Genomic DNA, 20640 nt, shown 5'->3' on the forward strand with positions numbered 1-20640 from the left:
GGAAAAGAACTCTGAAAAATGTGGACTCAAGTAAAATCTATCAACATGACAACACATCTTCCTGATACAGAGCAGTAGTTATTTCTAAGCAGAATACATTGGTTACAGTGAGCAGCAATGTAAAACGATCCACTGGATCTGAATGCAAAACATGGTTAGTTTGTTCAAAACACACGCAATGGTGTGCATGATGTCTGTAATTTATCGTGAATATGACGAAGGACACTCATTCCTGCTGTGGGTTTGTCACCTTACTGAGAATGAAAATGCCTTCAGTGCTACTAACTGGAAGCACTGGTGTTAGCTGATCTGACATGAACAATTTACAAGCACGAACAGTTTACAAGCATGCTAGTTCACTCATCCATGCAACAACACATCTCGCACCACAAAATCAGAATTTCTTAACATCCTTATAGCAAGAAAAATATTTAAGATGCATACAATGCATTTGTATGTCTCTCAAATGTGATGTGAAATGACGTACCTCTTAATGAAGTGACTCACTGTGCTTACAGAAAACAGAATGATGCAAGTAATCCTTAGATGAAGAAATTGTTAGATGTAGACAAAGTGGTAACTGCACTGTACCATAATCAGCTCCAAATTCATTTGCAAGAAGGGAACAAGTAGACAAGAGAGATATAACAAGTACCACTCCTGTTGTATAACATACAACAGCTTTTTTTCTTTTTTAAATTTCAAAATGTAATGTCCTTTTCCTACACCTATGAGTTCTTTTTCTACTAAAGAAGAAGAAGAACAGCATCTCTCAATACTTACAGAGGTTAATGCTTCAACATTGGCACCAGTAAGGCAAAGGAACCGGACAACATCAAGAATGCCATTGTTTGCTGCCAGGTGTAAAGGTGTCCTTCCATACTAACATGAGGAAAAAAGTGTCACCACATTAGTCAAATTTTATAAGTAATAATCATACTGATATCATTACTGTATCATACTGATACACAGGAAAGGTTTTGCAAAAACTGCCAGAAAAAGTATATCTGATTGCAGCTTAAGCACAACTGCTGAAAGTAAAATTAAAAACTAAGTCTAGATGATTATTTAAAAAATGGGGAAACAATTTTCTAGCTAGGTCACTCACAACTGTGAAGGAATCCTTTTGAGAGTTTTTTGGCTATATTTGATAATGTCTTTTTAATTCCAGAAATTTTAATTGGCTTTTTACTTAATTAAATATGAACCACTTAAACAACACTAATTCCTTAACCTTTAGAACTCTGGGTTCTACTTCAATCCAAATACTACTGAAGATTAAATATCTCCCCCTTTCACCCAAAGAAATAAAATGAATGAATGAAATCAGAATAAAATAATATATTTTTTCAGTGAGGAGGGGAAATGCTGTAAATTTCCAATTTGTTCTTTTTTCCACGAACCTATTCACTGACAACAGGTCCTTATGACATCTGTTCTGGTTTTGCATGTTCAGAGCTACTGTTACAAAAACTACCATTTATTCTCTGCTGGTAGCCTATTATTACTTCACATTTTTATGCTTTCAATACTGTTCTTCCTGTCTACAATCAGAAACAAACTCATAAAACTGTATTTCTTCTTTCAAGACCAAAGCCAGCTTTCTGAGAAACGAAATCTGAAATGATGCTCAGGCTTCTCCAAGCCCTACAGCTCAGCTTGTGTTACAAACTGTGTCCAGCAAGACCAGGACAGGGATTGTGCCCCTGTACTCAGCACTGGTCAGGCCACACCTCAAATCCTGTGTTCAGTTTTTGGCTCCTCGTGACAAGAATGACATTGAGGTGCTAGGGCATGGCCAGAAAAAGGGAATGGAGCTGGGGAAGGGTCTGGAGCACAAGTCCTGTGAGGAGGCTGAGGGAGCTGGGGGTGTTCAGCCTGGAGAAAAGGAGGCTCCAGGGAGGCCTTGTCACTCTCTACAGCTGCCTAAAAAGAGGCTTAGTGAGCTGGGTGTTGCTTTCTTGTGCCATGAAACAAGAGACAGGACTACAAGAAATGGCCTCAAGTTCTGCTAGAGGAGGTTTTGAATCGATATCAGAGGAAATTTCTACACTTAACAGGTTGTCAAGTACTGGAATGGGCTGCTCAGGGAAGTGGTGGAGTCACCATTCCTGAAGGAGTTTAAGTCATAAAGATGTGGGACTTAGGGACTGGCTTAGTGGTCGACTTGGCAGGGCGGGTTAACCATTAAACTCTGATACTGCAGTTACTTTTCAGCCTAAATGCTTCTGTGATTCTATGATTCTCAATAAATGCATGTGATGTTCTACTGCACTGGATCTCTGAAAGAAACAGACAGTGTTTTCAATCAGTATTAAATACATGTGGGACAAAGCCAAATGTTTGGACCAAGGACAGAAGTTCATTTTTGTTAATACCCTGTTAATACAGGGTTTGCTCCTGAAGAGGAGAAATTAAGACACTCTGATAACACTCAAACTCACCATTTCAAAAAAAGGGCTCTCTAAAAATCTCTCAAAATACACTACTCCTGAAAGAGTAACAGCAAAAGAATAACTGCAATCACAGCTTCTGTAGCCATCTGATCCCACAGCCACCCAACATTTGAAGGCTAATTATTTTCTCCACAGCATGCCAGTGGTGTTCCCAGCTCAGCATTCTCCATTAGCAAACAGGACAACAGCCTCGTGGTCCCTTAACTCCACTTCTCTAAAATGTGCTCTTATCTGTGGATCTGGATTTTATTGCCTAGTCAGTCAGATTTAAGATGAGAAGCAGGACTGGGGAGCTCATAGTTTTAAATTTTTTCATTAGACAGCTGATGATTTTAGTGATTGCATGGACAATCCTCAAAAAACCTGATAATTTTCTTTATCAGACTAATACAATAAGTAAGTGCTTTGGTAATAAATAGAAGTGTTAACTAGCAACAGTGTTAACTAACTGTACTTTTCCAGGAAAAAGCATGAAGAAGCTAAAATACCTGAATTAAAGAAGTTGCAGATAGCAACATAAAGATTCCTATAAGTAGCTTCTAAATTTTGTAACATAAATAAAATTTAAATAGGGCAGAGAAAGACATTCAGAGCTAAATATCAAGCCCTAACCATCATAGCCTGTCAGCAGAGTTCAGTGGCTGACCTTGACATATATAGAAAGTTTCCTGAAACAGCTCACTTTTCTCCTAAAGACCTCCAGGATAAAATACATAATATAAACCTGTAAAGCATTATGTCCCAGGCACAGCAGCATGAGCACAACAGAAGCAACAAAAAAGGCAGTAGTGTCTCAAAATTAAGGGACAGGTAATGAAATATTCTTTTGAAAAGTGCTTACACCAACTACAGATTGTTTCTAGCTGGCATTCATCTACCAATAATCATTGCAATCATAATTTTTAGTTACAGCATTGTAGCAGAAACATACCAGTCTTCAGTTCTCTGTATAATTTAAAAAAATGTTACATATGAAATCAAAGCCAACTGCAATGCATTTCATCTGTTCTTTTGCACCTAGATGTAATCTGCATAATGCAAAGCTAAATGGCCAGGGAAGAAGGTTGGCAAACATAATTCACCTGGGTTCTTTCCTCATGCATGTTTAATGATCTATTCAACTGAAACGAACTTTGGTAAATTTGTGAGGTGAGTTGTTTAATACTTTGCATTTGGCCACTTTGAGAGACAGAAAAATCAAGGGAAAGATTTTTCGTATCAGAGAACTTGAAAAGGTCACCTAATGCAGAGGTGAGTTAATAAACAATGTAGTTCCGCATCCATATTCCATTTACCTTATTAGTGACATCCAAACTACAACCTGCTTCACAGAGTGCCATCACAATAGGCACATTCCCATCTTTGCAGGCCACATGTAAGGGAGTGTTGCCATGTCTGTCTTGGAAATCTACAAAACACCCTTGACTGATGAGAGTTTTAACTACTTCTATTTGACATCTTCTTACAGCAAGGTGCAGGGCTATATGACCGTCCTGAAATAAAGAGACCAACTTGTAAGTGAGATCAAATAATGCTAAAAATGAAAACATTTAGTAAAGTCACAACCTTCTCAAGTAACAGATTGCATCTCTTTGCCTCAAGAATCATGGTGGTTTTTAATTTGAAGGTGGAGACAGGGAGATGCACCATATCTGTCAGAACAGATAAGCCATGAGATGAAAGCAAATTTCTGTTAAGCCACTTTGCAGTGGAACAAATGAAATACAAACGCACATTCTCTTTTCACAGCTTTCCTTGGAGGGAGGAGAGTGATCAACAGTAACAACCAGCTGAATATTATAAACTCTGGTGTTTACTAAACAGAAGCTAGTGATGCAAAAGTCATGCCATCTTTTCTGATCAGTAACTTTAAAGACAGAGCTTTCTCTCTGTGGAACAACTTAAAGAGACAATGCAACTGGAAAAACAATTTAATTTTTTTAGAAGTGAAACTTCTGAACTTTCTGAAACTTACTGTAATAACTACCTTGTTAATATGACTAATAAAGGTAGCTAAAAGGTCAGCCATACCAAAATGCAAGGAAGGAAATTCCAAATTTATCTACTGGGATTACATAATGGAAGACAAAAATTGATTCTGAATCAAATAGAGTAGTATTTTTAAATAGTTTTTATTGGAAATGGGTGTGATTTATCCAGTCCATAGTAATCAAAGGCCAAAAGCAAATCCATCTTTTTCTCTGAAGTTAGCAGTTTGCTGCCAATTACAGAACGTAATGTTCCTGCAGTTTTTTAAAGACTGCTACTCATGATTAGTGAAAACCCAATCATGGAATAATAATTGTCAGTGAACAACCTTAAAGACTGTTTGAGCCATCAATAGGCCCTGTGTGAACTGCTATGAAAATTCATGTTGTGGAAACAGTGCTGACTTGAACCACTCAAATGAAGCGATTGAGAGACATGTCCCTGTGATCTCCAGGTAGAACTAACCTTGTCTGTGGCATGAAGGTCAGCCCTGTGCTCTGCCAAGCATTCCACAATATCGTGGTATCCCCTAGCAGATGCTGTCAGGAGCGGGGTCTCCCCTTCTTTGTTCTTAACATCCACATTGCAACCTGCTTCACAGAGTGCTTTGGCAACAGAGTAGTAGCCGTGCCAAGCAGCGCAGTGCAGGGGGGTTTCTTCTTCCTATCAACATCAAAAATCAAAAGACAGTACTGAACCAAACTCCAGGAAGAACAATACCCCAACTTAAAAATACAAAAAGATGATATGAAGAAATAAAAGACAGTCTACTGAGTATGCCCTATAAAAAGATGTTGTAATTTCTAAGGCTGACATTCTAAAACCAAGAATAACTTCAGATGACATACAAGTGATTATTATACCTTGTATGTCAGGAATCCTGCTTTAAATCTATCCATGCTCCTGAGGTTATCTTGGCTCTCTCAATTGAAAACAGACCCTTGTTCACAAACAACTTCTACCTCTGTATGCTGTGACTAATCCAGTGTCTAAAACAGATCGGTCACCACAGAGATGCAAATCCCACTAGAGTTGCAGTTTGAGGCAGGTCACTCTGCTTACCATGTTGACAAAGCACATCCTAATGTTCTAGCAGTGAAGATACTCACTTAAAAACCCAAGTCCTTTAAAGAAACATCACGACAAGCCTTTGGACTGTCTGCATTTGGAGTTCAGCTGTGACTGAAGTACTAATTTCGTTTTTTGCTTGAACCCAGGAAACTTCAAAATATTCAAATATTCAACTTCAATTCATTGTACATCAGAGGAGTTATGCGGAACACCATTAAAAACCTCAAACGTTTCACAAAAACATGCTGAAAGTAGCCCATTGAAAAAGCAGGGAGAATTAAAACCCACTAAAAGAAGGAGCTCTATCAAATCCTAAGAAATGGGATATCCTTTCTGTACCTGGCAAATATCCAAGAGGAGACAATTGAGGCTGATGGTAACAGAGGACTTAGACTGTATTCAAGGTTTCTGTAAAAATCTGAGTGAGAAGAACAGACAAAGAGCATGTCCTGACCTCTCTCAGCCTAGGGTTCCTTAAACAATGAAAAGGATGTCCTAGAGGATGCAGCACCTGGGGAGGCTTGTGGAGTCAAATTTGGGTCAAATGGATTTTTTTTTTTCTAATAAGCCTTTTCTTCCTTGTTTTCTCGCAAGAGTTCAGACCTCCTGAGCCCTCCTCTCATTTTCAAAAGTGAGTCCTTGACACTGCAGAAACTGGTAAAACCAAGCAGAATTCAAGGCAAAAACTAATAAAAACTTCAGCTGAACTCACAGAGTATACAACACTGCTCACACCTTCATGGAGCTGTTTCTCCATCCTTAGGCTTTCATTTTTGAGAGGACCTGTGTTTTATAGCACTGGTTAGTTCTCTCTGTTTTTCACATAATCTTTAGCTATTAATAGCTATCAAATCCTCTGTAATTCTGGTTTGCAAACATGCCAGAGGCTAAAAGTGAGACCTGAAGTTTTGACCACTTACATAAATCTTTATTTGTTGAAAAACATGCGGACAGTGTTCACGACTCACCTTGTCTTGAAAGTTTGGATTGGATCCAATGCTACAGAGAAACTGAACCACGTCCACATGCCCGTACCGAGCTGCCACGTGGAGAGCGGTCTCCCCGGACTGCAATTACAGGAGAACATGCCAGTGTAATTTCCTGTCTCATGCCATGATATCGCTGCCTGCACACCGTAAACAGCCTGAATGCCCCGAGTCCTGCACAGGACGCTCCTCCCTGTCCGTGGCCCAGCCACACAGCTCCATCAGCTGTACAAACTGCCCCTACGTGACAGACACACCACCCTGGATATTTCTCCAAAGGCTCTTTGCTTCTGGAACTTATTTTTCTACTTTATTTGTTCCAGATCACAGCCACCATGGGATTTCTGAGCAATACGAGGTGGAAGCTGTGTGTGCAATTGTGCTGAAACAGATGTCCCATTTCTATTCGTAACATTTCCGTATGTTCCCCCTGCCCTGCTTATTCAAATGTAAGAAGCTGGACTAACATGTTCCTACACCCTGGCACATTTTGGTCATCATGTCTATTTGCAACACTTTATTTTTTGAAATTATATAAAAAAGAAGCATTATTTTTATTAAGAGAGTAACCTCTTTCCTAGTAGCCTTATCAGGAGTCAAACAACAATTTTCCTAAAGCACCTTGCCTTGCATTAGGTCCCTTAACAAAGCAAGTTGTTTCACAAGTATAATTGCTTCTGTACTGGACATTTGGCTAGTATAAAATGGTATAAAAATTTAACAGCAACTAGTTTCTAGGGCATATGTTGCTCAAATAACACTGCCAAAGACAAGGTAAGTGCTCATCAGCTATAAATTGTTAGGCTTCCTCATACTCAACTTAATAACAGTCAAATTTACTTGTCAGACAAAAGTGATTTTCAATCAAGAGGAATGAAAAACCAAATCACGATTTCACCTTGAGTTCCAATGAGAAATCAAGTCTTCAAGTGAAAATTAATTTAGGCTTGTACTTCCCACCTACCCACCATGTACTCACCACATTTAACATGCACACTTGGCGCACATTTGTCAGGAAAATAATCAGTACATCCAGCTACTTTAAAGTTCTGTTGTCACGGCCTTATATGTCAACTTAGAAAATCACACTAAAAAAGCCAGTTAAATTCTTGGAATTACAGCACAGCTGAAACCATTTCAATTGAAAGACCTCTCTCTTCGCCAAGATAAAGTTATAGGACACAGCCTTCTCTGTAGAAAAGGAGTTATTTTCTTACCTTATCCTTAATATCCAAAGGACATTTATTATCACTGAGAAATTTCAGTGTTTCTACATGTCCATGTCGAGAAGCCCAGTAGATTGCATTAGATCCAGCCTGTCAAAAACAGTTAATTTCAGATATTGATCTGAATATTTAAATTCAGTTATTGATCAAGTTAAAATTCTAATTCTAGATTTTCAAGTGAGGTACATGTGCACTTAGGTGTACACTGACACGCTGAAAATCTTTTCAAGCTTATATGAACACATTCACTTCTAAAAAAATTTCAAATTGATTCAACAGCCCTACATACCAACAGTGACAACAAAAACCCCTCTGTGCAAGGATGATTAACAGGATTACTAACTGTTTGCAAGGATAATCCTCTTCTCCCTTGTTAGAGAGTTCTTTGGAAAGAATAGTCATGAGATAAAAACCTTTCTTCTGCTTGCTTTACCATCTATTAGATGGAGAAGCAGACAGTTCATCAAGCTTGCTTTAAATGAATTGTTACAGCACATTTGGAAAAAAAGCTTATTGCAAAGCATATCCTCCATCAAATATGGATTTTAGTTGCAGTATTCCCCACGGCTAAAATATTAATTTATCATTCTATATTAAATAAAGTTCACCATTGTGTTTTAGGGCAATCACTAATTTGAACTAATTGAGGTGATTTTGTAAGCATGAACTACACCGTAAGATTAGTATCAATCAAATTATTTCAATTAATAAAGTAATGCAAATCAGAAGCTATGTGTTAGAAAAAAATGACATTGCTAAAAACTTGGTCATATGTTTTTGCTATGGAAGACAGAAAACAGGATCTACAGCTCAGAGTTTTTAATTTCCAATACCACTTGGTCTGAACTGCTAGTCTCCTGCTAACTGTACTAAAAAAACTTATGAAGAGCAGTTGAAAAGCAGAAGCCCAACCTTATCTTGAACATCAATACGAGATCCACGCTTTAAAAGTAACTGAAGCATCTGAATGTTTCCACAGCCAGCTGCAATCAGTAGTGGAGGTGTTCCATGCTAACAGTGAAATACAAGCAAGAATGATATAATTAATTATTGAAGGATTAAGAAAACAGTGTGATAGAAGGCAGGCATTTCTGGATTTCCACTTCCAAATTAAGTCTTCAGGAAATATTGTATGAAAAAATTTTATCCTTTTGTTCAAAAAAACTTATTGCATAGCTATTCTCCTTATTTTTGAGATGAATTCACGATATACCACACAGTAAATTTATGCTTTTAAAGTTAGGAATATTAATGTTGAACTCTTATTAGTCTTGTGTGGCAAGAACAGTCCCCTCTGCAATCTCTTTGCAGCTACCAACCACCTCAGACACAAGCCATCTGCAACATCTTGGGAAGTGAAATGGGACTGCCCATTAAAACAAAAATATACAGTGATTTCTTAAATGGTTCAAGACAAGGTCATACTTTTTTACATGGTTACAGTGACATTCACTATAACACACTTTCAGAAATATTCGGGAAGAGCAGTATAGAAGTAAAATATATGTTATTTTACTGTGATGGGGTCTTGAACCATTTAAGAAATCACTGTATTTTTGTATTTTAATGGGCAGCCCCATTTCACTTTCCTAGATATTGCTGGTGGACTGAAATACTGTAGAGGACAAGCAACTTCATTACTGAAAATGAACACCACCATCTAATGTGTTCACATAACCAACTTCTGCAGTTTGCAACTCCTAACAGTGCTTTGCAAAGTCGATTTCAGCAGTCTGGTTATTCTTCAGTATCGTGACATCTTCATTGGCCACAAGAAACAGCCACTGCAACCAAGAGTGAAGGCTGATATTTGATACACCACAGTTCCTGACCACAGATTTGAGTTATACTTTTGAAATGCCCAGCCAAAAAGGCTCCATTTTAATATATCTTGAGAAGACTGAACACAAAGCACGTGAAAATTTCTCCTAGAAAACAGGCAGAATTTTTTCCCATTCGTTTGCCTTTTCATTTCAGGTGTTACATTTCTATTTTACAACCACACTGCTCTATTCAACAGGGTGGTAGCTAGTCCCCCCCACACCTCACACCTCAACACAGGCCCACACTACCTTGTTGGGTTGATTGACATCGTAATTTGTTAGAGATCCCAGAAGGTGCTGTAATCCGGGAACATTGTCATCATTGATGGCATGAATAATAGCTTTCATCACAAAAGAATCTTCCTCATCCTTGCAATTAAATGTGAAAGAAGAAAAATTGTTAGCTTTAAGAAAAAATCCATCTCTAAACAGCTGCCAAGACATAAAAAGAAAATTTAAACTTAAATTTTTAAAAATATTGTTTTGTAAAAGAGTGCTTCAGCTGCAAGTTGTAATCTTTCATGAAGCATGTGGCTAACATGCATGCATGTTATTTGAAAATCCACACCAAACCCCCTGCCACATCTTCTTCACACACAAACCTGTTACTCACTGAGATTTCACACAGGTTTCTTTTATTAGGTGCATTTTTTTTTTTAATAGGAAAAGTATATATGATAGATTTCTATAGAAGCACTACTTGCATAAAATGAAATTATTCCATGCATACATGTGGTGATTAAAACACCCAAGAGGTGCATGAATATCAGCTGAAGTATCAGTTTTTGTGCCATCCACAGGAGAGGTGCTTTGGTCCAAGCTTTCATCTATTCAAATGGATCAGTTAAAAATCTAGAACCTAACTAATAAGCCTAGATACCTCTGCAGGTGTAACTTTATTTTTCTCCTCTGAACTAGAATTTCAAAGAGCTGAAATTCACACAGGCCATTATTTGGACAGCTCTTAACTCTTCTCTCCTGAGGTTTCAGATTTTTTTAGGACACTGACGTTGGGCTATAATCCTTTCTGCTGGAACACAGGTGTGAAATGCTGATCCAGTGTTAAAAGGCATACAGATAGTGGGGGGCAGGGAAAGGACAGCAAGAGGAGAACAAAGAGCACAGAAGCCAAAAGATAAGAGGAGAAAAAGTGGGAACATGAGCACAGAGTTGCACAGGAGGGACATGGGAAGACAGTATGCATGAAAACAGCTTTGCAGAATTTTTGAAGTTTGATCCTATTAATGCACAGAAAAGATGATACTCCCCAGCTCTAAACATATTAACAAACATTCCTTGCTGATCATAAGGAATTAATGAAGTGTGTATTAAAACTAGTAGAGTAAGCTAAGAAGAATGCTTTTGGATTTACAAGCATTTTAATTACAAATTACAGCAATTGTTCCTAACTACTCAACTCTAGTCATATCTAATACCACAAACTGAATTCTGGCCAACTCTAAAGTTTCCTCCTTAAATAACTGCTTGTAATGACACTGCTGTCTAGAATTCATTTGGTTTAAAACTGTCTCAATGATTTTGAATATCCTGTGAAAATAGAAGGAATATTATTTTAGTCTACACAATGATGATGTAAATGATAAGCAAAATTCAGATTACGCTTTTTCACCATATAATTGTTATGGTACAAAAAAATCCTCATGAATCAAACATAAAAATCAAGAAATGAATTTTTGACATCAGGTATCAGCCTCAAAACAACAAGTTAAATTTAAAGGTTTCAAGGTGCAGAAGATCACACTAGGGATAACTGATCTTTGTAGCCTGAAAATCTATTTCTTCCTACTTGGAAAATTAGTTAATTAGGCAAGTTTTAAGAGCCTGATATTTCTGTTAGTTAGAAACTGGCAAAGTTCATGTGTGATAAAGCATTCTAAATACGTAAGAACACACTTACCAGAGTATCATCACTTCTAGCGACACTCATGCTACTTCTGGACAAGAAAGATCTTGATAATCTTTGGCACAAGGATATTAAGCGCACTGATTGCTTCATAAAAATAATAAGAAAAAAAAGCTACGTGTAAAAAAAATTAGAAAATTCTGATAGGATGCTATGGCAGAGATTTTAAAGGACTTAGCAAAACAAACTGAAGTTTGACTTCAACACCCCATCTGCTTTTTATATTGAATTCGAAACTTCAACTTTTGTTTTTCATAATCCAGCAGAAGCCAAAAGCAAGCAATCCACACACAGGCATTTGTATACAAATCATTAACAAAGAAATCTTTGCCCATACTACCATACTCAAGTACTTGATTTATTCTCAGTGACAGAGGAATGTGTTTTTTCTTCCTTCTTTTCCATTCTTAAATGTGATGACCTTTCCCTGGAACAGGCAATGCTACTGCATTTGTATGTCACCAATTTTGATGCGTTATTGAACGACTTACTTTCCATTTTCGTCGTGCTGCAAACTTCTTGAATTTCTCCATATTCACTGCAGAAGCTTTTCTGCTGAGTGCTTGCTGAGTGTCTTTCGGCTGTGACCAAAATGAAAATAAAGCTGTTCTTAAAAATTCCATGATTTCTGCATGTAAGACTCTGTCCCTCAGTGATAACTTCCACTTACATTATAATAGTACTCCAATCATACTGCAATAATAAAGTAATTGTAAGTAAATAATTTCAATATTCAGAGTCTAGTCTGGCAGTCAGATGGAATTTCTTAAGAAAATGCTATAAGGGAAATCCAGACATAAGAATGCAATACTAAAACGTGCTTCTTCATTTTAAACAAAAAAACCCTTCAAACATCAGACCATTCAGCCTTGTCCTTCATGTCCCTCTCAGGTAGAGGCATTAAGATTTCCAAGATAAATCTGGTCTTCTGGGAAGATTTCCTGACTAATTTTAAATGCAGTCAATCCTTGTTACAGTCTCAGTGTAATTACCTGGATGCTGCTGAAAAATTATCCCCTTCCCAAACAAAACCACATCCCACCTACCAGTGCAGCAAGCTCTATGCCTCTATACATTCAAATTTTTCGGGGGCCAATACTAAGTACCAGTGACTAGTGGAGTATACCAAATTTTGGATTTTTATGATCCCATTCTTGAAGCCACTTTTGCAGACAGATATAAATATATAAATATATAAATATATAAATATATAAATATATAAATATATAAATATATAAATATATAAATATATAAATATATAAATATATAAATATATAAATATATAGAATAAAAAAATAGATAAATATATATAAAATAGAATAATGGAAAGACTTTGGTTGAAGAGAACTAGTTCCAACCTTCCCTACCATGGAAATGGAGGTAAAGATAGTGGTGGGAAAGGGGAAAAGAGGATATGACCAGTGGAGTGGGAATCAAATGTCTGGAAAGCTAAGCTACAAAGCAAAGTAAAAAGGTACAAGACAACCTGTCTTTTTGCACAACTGTGGAACTTGGTCCAAGAGAGACCAGCCTGCATAATGCTTGCTTTAGTGGTTTAAAATATCATGTCAGCATGTTCCACGTGTTTCGATTATTTCAAATTACCCCAGCAAAAAGTCAGCAAAGCATGGTCAAAATTGTAGTTTGGCACATTGGTGTTGAAATGCCTGCCCTCGGATGTTGTACTGTGAACTGGAGCAGTTGTGGCACAGATAAATATTCTGCGGACTGATTCTCTGGGAAGTGGAATGGGATCAAATACCCACTGTGCATCCCCACATCCTGGGAAATCAACGGCACTGAATGGGTTTACTACTCACAATCAGAATGTGATATGGAATAGAAAAAATTAACTGCCAGATAGTACTACAGTAGTACTACAGGCAGTACTACACACATTCTCTCCCTCTCAACCTAGCAGCTTAACAACAGCTCAATCCAAATGAAACACTTAAACGCTGAATAAGGAAGTGGATCACCACATCAACTGCTCTCAGTCTAAAGGGGAAGGACAGAAGAGAGATTAGTGTTTTTTTCCCAGTCTAAATAAGGACATTAGAAGAAGAAGAAGAAGAAAAATACGTGTTAATTTGACTGGATTCAGAGACTACATGTTTGTGAGTGCAATGCTCTCTGAAGATTAGCTTCTCTGTCTGACATAGAGCATATAGTAATGCAGTCCACATTCTGCAAGCATTTGCTTTCATACAGACAGCTTTCCAAAGCAGTAACTTACATTAAACAATTATGATGATATTTCATGGTAAATAACTTGAAAAGCATGAAATGAAGAATGATTAAAAACAGGACAACAGAGAATGAATGGCATGCTAACCTTGATCCAAGGATGCAGCAAACTGTCTTGAATAGTCATTCTCTTCCTTTGAGAGAATAAGAGATAGAACTGTTTCAGATATTAATAAAACACACACTGTTTTATGTTTATTGAAATATAATCTCCGAATATAATGTAATTTTAAATACTAGAAATGTAAGTGCCACACAGAAGAAAAGCAACTCACTTTGGATCTTTGACTAGAAGTCTTCGTATAAAATCTTTAGCTAGGGCACTGGTATTACTGAAGAATTCTTCTTCAAATTCATAATTCACAGCAGACACGTTTGCCAATGTTTCCTGTTTGGTTTCTCCAAGAAATGGAGATGCACCACTTAGACTGCAAGAAAGACAGAACATTCCTCTCATTGCGTGTTGTAACACTGCTGCTCCAACCTTCTGACATCAAAGAACAGTTTTCTTTGGTGTTTTAAGGCTGCAAATCTACTTTCAGGAAGGTGTGATGTAGCAGGCAAAAAACTTTGCTGTAATTTCAAAGAATGCTGTTAAGATATAGCTGTAGGAAAGTCACCTACAGATTTGAAGATAGTTTCCCATGCTAGCTCAATGCTGATTAATAGCAATTCTTTCAATAATTATACTATTGCTTTTAAGATCAGACAACTTGAATCATGATGTACAATCAGAATGGTTCGATTTGTACAGACACCACCAACACCCCAGAGGATAGAATAGGAATTTAAAAACAACAGCATTTCCAAGAAACACCCATAGATTTTGGTACTTACAGAATATAAGTTATTACACCAATGCTCCTGGATTGAAGGAAAAACAAACAAAAAAAGGATGAGGGAGAGGAGAGAAAAATAGATGGAAAGAGAGAGAGGAGAGAAAAAAAAAGGTTAGAACATAAGCATAATCATGAGAGATTTATTTCAAGTAAGATCCAATAACTTACCACATATCTGCTTCAAGACCAAGAGGCTCATAATTTACTATTTCAGGAGCTAAAGGAAAAAGCAGCAAGATAAGTACCTAGTCAAAGAACAGATATAAGTCTCACTCTGAGTCCATGTCAGAGATATAATGAGTATGTCACAGATAATAAGCTAAGATGCCTGATAGATTAAAACACCTTAATGCAAGTCTAATTTGAAATCAAAGGCTACAAATTGCTTTTTTAAATTTCAAAATGTCACAAATTACACTCAAAGTTCATAATCTGTAAATTAGCCAAGCCAAGCTAAGCCACAAATACAGTTTGACAGACTGAAAAAGAATAGTTTGAAGAAACGACAGTTTTCTCACCAACAAACTCTGGCGTTCCAAAGATATTTTTGAATTCATTTCCAAAGTCAATTTTGTGTGCTAAACCAAAGTCAATAATCTTGATTCGAGGCTTTGGTACATTCCTGTCCAACAACATTATGTTTTCAGGCTTTAAGAAGGAGAAACGGGGAGAGAAAGAGAGATTACACATAGATACAAACTGTGGACCAGTGTTCTTCTGTGCTGAACATTCCTTTTTACCTTCATTAGACATCTGAACTGTGTTTTAGACTGAAAAATCCTGTTTTTTCCTATTATGATCTAACATATGCTAAAAGCTAACTACAGTAAATTAGGATTTCATGTTGATGCTGGAGCACTATGATTTCCACAAGGCCAAGATTTTACTTCTTGTAGATGACATATTTTCATTTTTCATGTGGACTGATCCTAAGCAAACACACTGTCCTCCAGTAAAGATCACAGGCCCTGCTCTACAGCTATTCCAGCACTGCTGGAAGCTTGCACGAAACAGAACCCTATAAACTAGTTACTGGGTTTGGTTTACATTAGTCCCTGAAAAAGGTTTCTTTCACACCATATAAGCAATCAGAGAGGTGTATCTTTTTGTCTTTGGATCTTCCAGGGAAATTTCTGGAGTGATCCAGCTTCCAGATTTTAAGGCCCAACATACATATAAGAAAGGAAAAAGAGCAGGTTCTCCCGTCTTTTCTAGCTTATTTTGAAATATGGACTTCACATTGCTTTACCTCAAAATCTGAAAGGCAGAACAAAGAAAATAAAATGTCAGGATTATCAGTAAAGGGGTGTTTCTACACTGCATCACTTTAACAAGCATACAGAAACAGCTACTCAGTCTCCATGTCCTGTTATTTCCATAAGCTGGTGTGCTCTGAAGAGGCCCTGTAGCTACATCCATCCTGTTCAGAGTGTTCAGGGCTTCTGGAGTCATTAAGGTCAGCTCTTCACCATGACCCTCCTTTACCTTTTTTTCCTAATCACAGGACCTGATATGTGTAAATGTAATTTTCTTTATATCTTCCCTGCATTTCTACTGCATACTTTTATTGGTCTGGACCTTGCTGTCTACTTTAATGCACACATTTTTGGTATCCAGCATATCCAAGGATGACTTGTTCAATTACAAAGACGTTGGCGAAAATTCACATTTGATACTCTAAGAAATACATTCTTTTCTAGCTTTGCAATCTTTTCTCTTGCTGACTGTCATACAAAGGCCAAATATGTTACTGAGGTGAAGAGGATGAAACTGGAAAAGGTATCCTTACACTAAATTCATTCCCTTCCCTACCTCATCCCCCTTTCAGAACTAAATTTCAATTGTAATGAAATAATCATGCCTCATTTTTCTCTTGTAGACATGGCTGCCCACTTCAGCAGACTTCAGGGAATGCTTAGCTATCTACATTTCAAAAAAATCTTATGGGCAAAAAGATCCTGAAATATAAACAATGAAAAGCAGTTGCAGAGTTTAGATACAAAAAACTCTGCTTCCACTATTAAAACGATGCAATAAACAACTTTTTTGAAAACAAACTAAAAAGCCACAAAAAGGAAAAAGACAGAAGTGGAAATCTGCTGCCTGCTCCACAAAAATCCTTGTACTCAACACAGTTTCAATTAACTGCCTAAAAAAAAACCCCAGTTGAAAAAGGCATCTAGGTCAGAATGCTTCACCCAGATCTCTTTCACATTAAAAAAAGCACCATAGTCCTCATTTTTATTTCAGGTTTGTTTTCTCAGAATGGTTTAATTTTGTCAGAAGGTGCCATTTCCCCTGAAGAATCTTATGTTAGAAACAGACGGGAACGATTTACAGTTTAGTAACTTCTTTCTGATGGCTGAGCTTTCCCCCATCTACACAAGCTAGCAAAACAAAACTGTGGCCAAGATCTGCATGATGACTGATTTGTGGCTAGAATTACAAAGGACTTTAATAGATGTTGCTTACAGTTGTTGAAGTTTTTATCTGTTCAACACACCTTAAGATCAAAGTGGGCAATTTGCAGAGAGTGGAGATACTGAACACCATTAAGTATCTGTTTGAGAAATTCTGTGGCTTCCTCCTCCGTGAGAGATTCTTTTTCAGCCAGGAAGTCGAAGAGCTCCCCACCTGCAACACTTGGAGAGCAGAAGCAGAGTTATTAACAAGCTTGCTTTGACCAGTGGGCTCCTTTTAATACAGCTGTTCTCAAACCTTGAAAAGCCTTGAAACTGATCCAGATGCTTTAAATGTTCCAAATATCAGAAAAAAATAATGTAAATCACTTAATTCTATACCCAAAAGAGTAACTCCCTCTCTCCCCCTGAAAAGAATACAGTAAAAAGAGTCTTACTTTCAGACAGAAAAAAGTTTAGAAAATCCAAACAAATATGGTTAACAGTATTTAAATTTAAGTGAAGTAAAAGCCTCCTACTCTCTGTCTGTACATTTAAAAGAATAAAATCAAATATGAAGTAACAAGACTCAAAACATACTAACAAAACAGGACATTACTTTATCTAGAAAATAAAACATGAATTGGCTCATATCAGTAAAACATCAGAGTTCTACACCCTCACCGAAAAGCAAAAAACAAAAGCTTATTTTGAAATATTTATTGGCAGTGGTCCTAGTATTCAGCTTCTTAACACCCCATAACATCCAACTCTTTTAAAATAGATTCTGTTTTTGAAATACTGTATTACATACAGCACTTACATTGTATTTGTACTCTAACATGATGTTAACTTTTCTCCAATGAAATGCCCTTATGACTGTTTCCAGCAAGTGCTCTAAACCCACAGCAGAAAGAAAAGAGGTAAGACAGGTACATAAGCATATCTGGATTTTTGCATTTGAGAGAGAGGGAGGAATAAAGAGAAGATGACCCTCAGCTCAGACAAACAGCCCTTGACTCAGTCAACAGCATAAAGAGATACTGAAGTGATAGGCAACTGAAGTGATAGAACTACAGCTATTCCCAAATAACAGACAGACACCCTTCAGCTGAAGGACATATGACTGCCCACTGTGGCAAATTACTTTTCCCATCTGTGAAAGCAGAGGTATTACTTAGAAAAGTCTTAAAGACTGAAAAAATGGTCATAATACTCCCTGTGTTTTTCATTGTAATGATATTGAAACAAATTCAGAAAGTGCACCCTAATTTTTATTGCTTTTCTGCAGGGAAAGAAAATAATCTGTTCATGATTTAAAGCTCTGATTATGAAACATAAGGTGGTGATTAACATATAACAATAGGTAAATAGTTCGGGCAAATTTCTGGAAATACATTTGACTTCTTTATCATGTCTACTTTTTGAGAGACTTAATCTGCATTATTGTAATGCAAATTGCACGAAAAGTGTATTTTAATGAGTTCTTGGAGCTTTCATTCAGCTGCCTAGACAATAATGAGAATATTGTTTTGGGTATTATTTGTGTTGTAATATTTTCTGCATGAAAGCAATTATTGAAACAAAGTGCCATTAAAATATAAGAATTATAGACTGCAAGGATGAGAGGTCATTTTAATGATTTTTTGTTGTTGTAGAGGCATTAAAATGGAATTCCTAATGATTAAATCCAACTTGTTATTTTACAGAGACTGGTCAGAAGCATCTTCCAAATGGACACACGTGTATATTCTCTCATTGTTTGCTTCTGACTACAAAAAAAAAATAAAAGAATATTTTCAGGCTAACGTCAGCATCTCTGAGGTCTGCAGTGAACGGTGACATTAATTTCTGATTTTTGGGCTAAAGTTCTTAGTGTCATGTGGAGCTTGCTCCCATGTGTTTGCAAAGGGATGTTGGCTGCAGGGGTTGAGTGGCTGTAGACTGGAGCACAGCCTTGCCACATGCAAAACCCCTCACCCGTGTGCCCTCAGCATGGTTTGGCACTGGGCTAGCTATCACAATTTGGGGAACCAGAGAGGATGGACCCTCGGCTGAGGCAGAGCTTGTAAAGCTGCAGCAAAAGACTGCATCTGGTCCTGCTTTTCAAGCAGCTGGAAACCCTGCAAAACAGCAAAAGCTCCTGCTGGTGCTTAGATCATTCACCAGCCATCACCAATACAAGAGAAGTACTCAGGCAGGCGTTTGCAGCCACGCCCTCTCCAAGAGCTGTGCTGTCCACCCTGCAGTCTCAGACTGTGACAGTGTCACCCAGGTGGTGCTACCTTCATGACTGGCAGAGCTCGCTCTACCCTTGTTGGCATTTTAAAGACATAAAGTCCGTGAAACTTGATAGTCATCTACGATTATCACTGATTACACACATTCCTTAGAGACGTCCAAAAAATGATTTTATTCCTAAAGTTTGCAACTTTTTGAGATATCTGCATTTGTGTAAAATGGAAAGCGCCTCTTCAGTTTTTTTCTTATCTGTAATTATTCTGATTCTGAGTACTGCTGAGTGTTATTCCTCTGTCTTTACCAGAGGTAATTGTAGTGACATTTCTTTAATGACACACCATAAGCCTTACCATTGTGTGCAATAAAACGTTATCTGTATTTCACAGGTAATATACCTAGTGCTCCCAAATCTCAAAACTGGGGGCCAGAGATAAAAGATAAAGAAGATAAAAGGCTTGAAATGTTTTTTTTTCTTTTGTAAGACTGAAAGTTCACTAGCACAAGCGGTAGATTTTTCCAATCTGTTGTGTGCTTCTTTGATGCTTGAGCACTGTTGCCGTAAGTGACTTGGCAGCCCGTGCTGAGCGAGTAGGCGAGTGAGAGGGATGAGCTGTAATGCACTCAAAGTGCTGCTCCAGAGCAGCTGTACTCTGCTCCGTGGGACTTTGGTGTGCCCCCTCACGTTACACATCTCGCTCTCGATGTCTAGGAGGAGATCCTGCGTGGGTTCACCTCGGAGGGGGGTGAATTTTCCTGCTGGGAGCTCCTCAGCTGTGGGGGCGAGCTCGGAAGCCGAGTTCTCCCGTGTTCTCCCCTGCGGCGCTGCCATAGCTGGCAAGCACAGTGCCCAGCTAGCTGCTCCTGCTGCTTGCTTATGGTGGGGACACAAAGCATGAGAGAAATGGGTTTTTATAGCAGTGATGAGTTAACGGTTATCCCAGCATGCACAAGGAACTTCATCCAGAAGCTCAGAAGTGTCTGGCTTCCCAGAAAGGCCCCTCTGCACCAGGCAACCTCTTAGGGAGGCCCTTCTCACAGGTGCAAGGCAGTGACCCATGTCCTCATGGGAGGTTGTATTTTTCAGCTTCCTCTTCATGCTTGTCAGGAGACTGCTTATTCCCCAGCCTTTTGCTGACAAAGGAAGATCTGATGTTAAGCTGTACTACCCTGGGCACACAAAAACCCGTGGTATCACTGCAAGGCAGTCTTCAGGTGACCCATGGAGGGTTAATACAGGCATACACTCAACATATGTCACAAGTTTGGCTTCCACAATTAATTGACCAAATTGCAATGTCCTCAGATTTATCAGCAAAGATGTTTCACAGACTTTGTAATTCAATTATATACGTAGAATAAGTAGATGATCTTGACTAGACTTCCAGATATCACAGATGAAGAAATGGGCTAGAAAGAAGCCAGTAAAGACACTGCTGTGT

The 20640-nt window shown here is 37.8% G+C and overlaps 1 protein-coding gene and 1 long non-coding RNA gene across 3 annotated transcripts in view; one reads left to right on the top strand and one right to left on the bottom strand.

The window, feature by feature from the left end:
* LOC130265285 (uncharacterized) overlaps positions 1 to 3597 on the top strand; it is a 28776-nt gene extending 25179 nt beyond the window's left edge. The window contains exon 3 of the long non-coding RNA XR_008842583.1: positions 3478 to 3597. This is a non-coding gene — a long non-coding RNA (uncharacterized LOC130265285). The remainder of the gene's footprint in view (positions 1 to 3477) is intronic.
* DAPK1 (death associated protein kinase 1) overlaps positions 1 to 20640 on the bottom strand; it is an 82027-nt gene that overhangs the window by 16784 nt on the left and 44603 nt on the right. The window contains exons 4-18 of one of the 2 annotated variants that reach the window (XM_056514258.1): positions 17065 to 17203; positions 15080 to 15209; positions 14730 to 14778; positions 14560 to 14586; positions 13998 to 14150; positions 13811 to 13856; positions 11967 to 12056; positions 11470 to 11562; positions 9801 to 9920; positions 8641 to 8739; positions 7720 to 7818; positions 6485 to 6583; positions 4911 to 5108; positions 3752 to 3949; positions 784 to 882 (exon numbers count right to left, since the gene is read on the bottom strand). In XM_056514258.1, coding sequence (XP_056370233.1) covers positions 784 to 882; positions 3752 to 3949; positions 4911 to 5108; positions 6485 to 6583; positions 7720 to 7818; positions 8641 to 8739; positions 9801 to 9920; positions 11470 to 11562; positions 11967 to 12056; positions 13811 to 13856; positions 13998 to 14150; positions 14560 to 14586; positions 14730 to 14778; positions 15080 to 15209; positions 17065 to 17203 — 1639 coding nt within the window. The remainder of the gene's footprint in view (positions 1 to 783; positions 883 to 3751; positions 3950 to 4910; positions 5109 to 6484; positions 6584 to 7719; positions 7819 to 8640; positions 8740 to 9800; positions 9921 to 11469; positions 11563 to 11966; positions 12057 to 13810; positions 13857 to 13997; positions 14151 to 14559; positions 14587 to 14729; positions 14779 to 15079; positions 15210 to 17064; positions 17204 to 20640) is intronic. The other variant, XM_056514259.1, reaches the window with a different exon arrangement.

This window comes from Oenanthe melanoleuca, chromosome Z, assembly GCF_029582105.1.
Source record: "Oenanthe melanoleuca isolate GR-GAL-2019-014 chromosome Z, OMel1.0, whole genome shotgun sequence".
Taxonomy (NCBI): Eukaryota; Metazoa; Chordata; class Aves; order Passeriformes; family Muscicapidae; genus Oenanthe; species Oenanthe melanoleuca.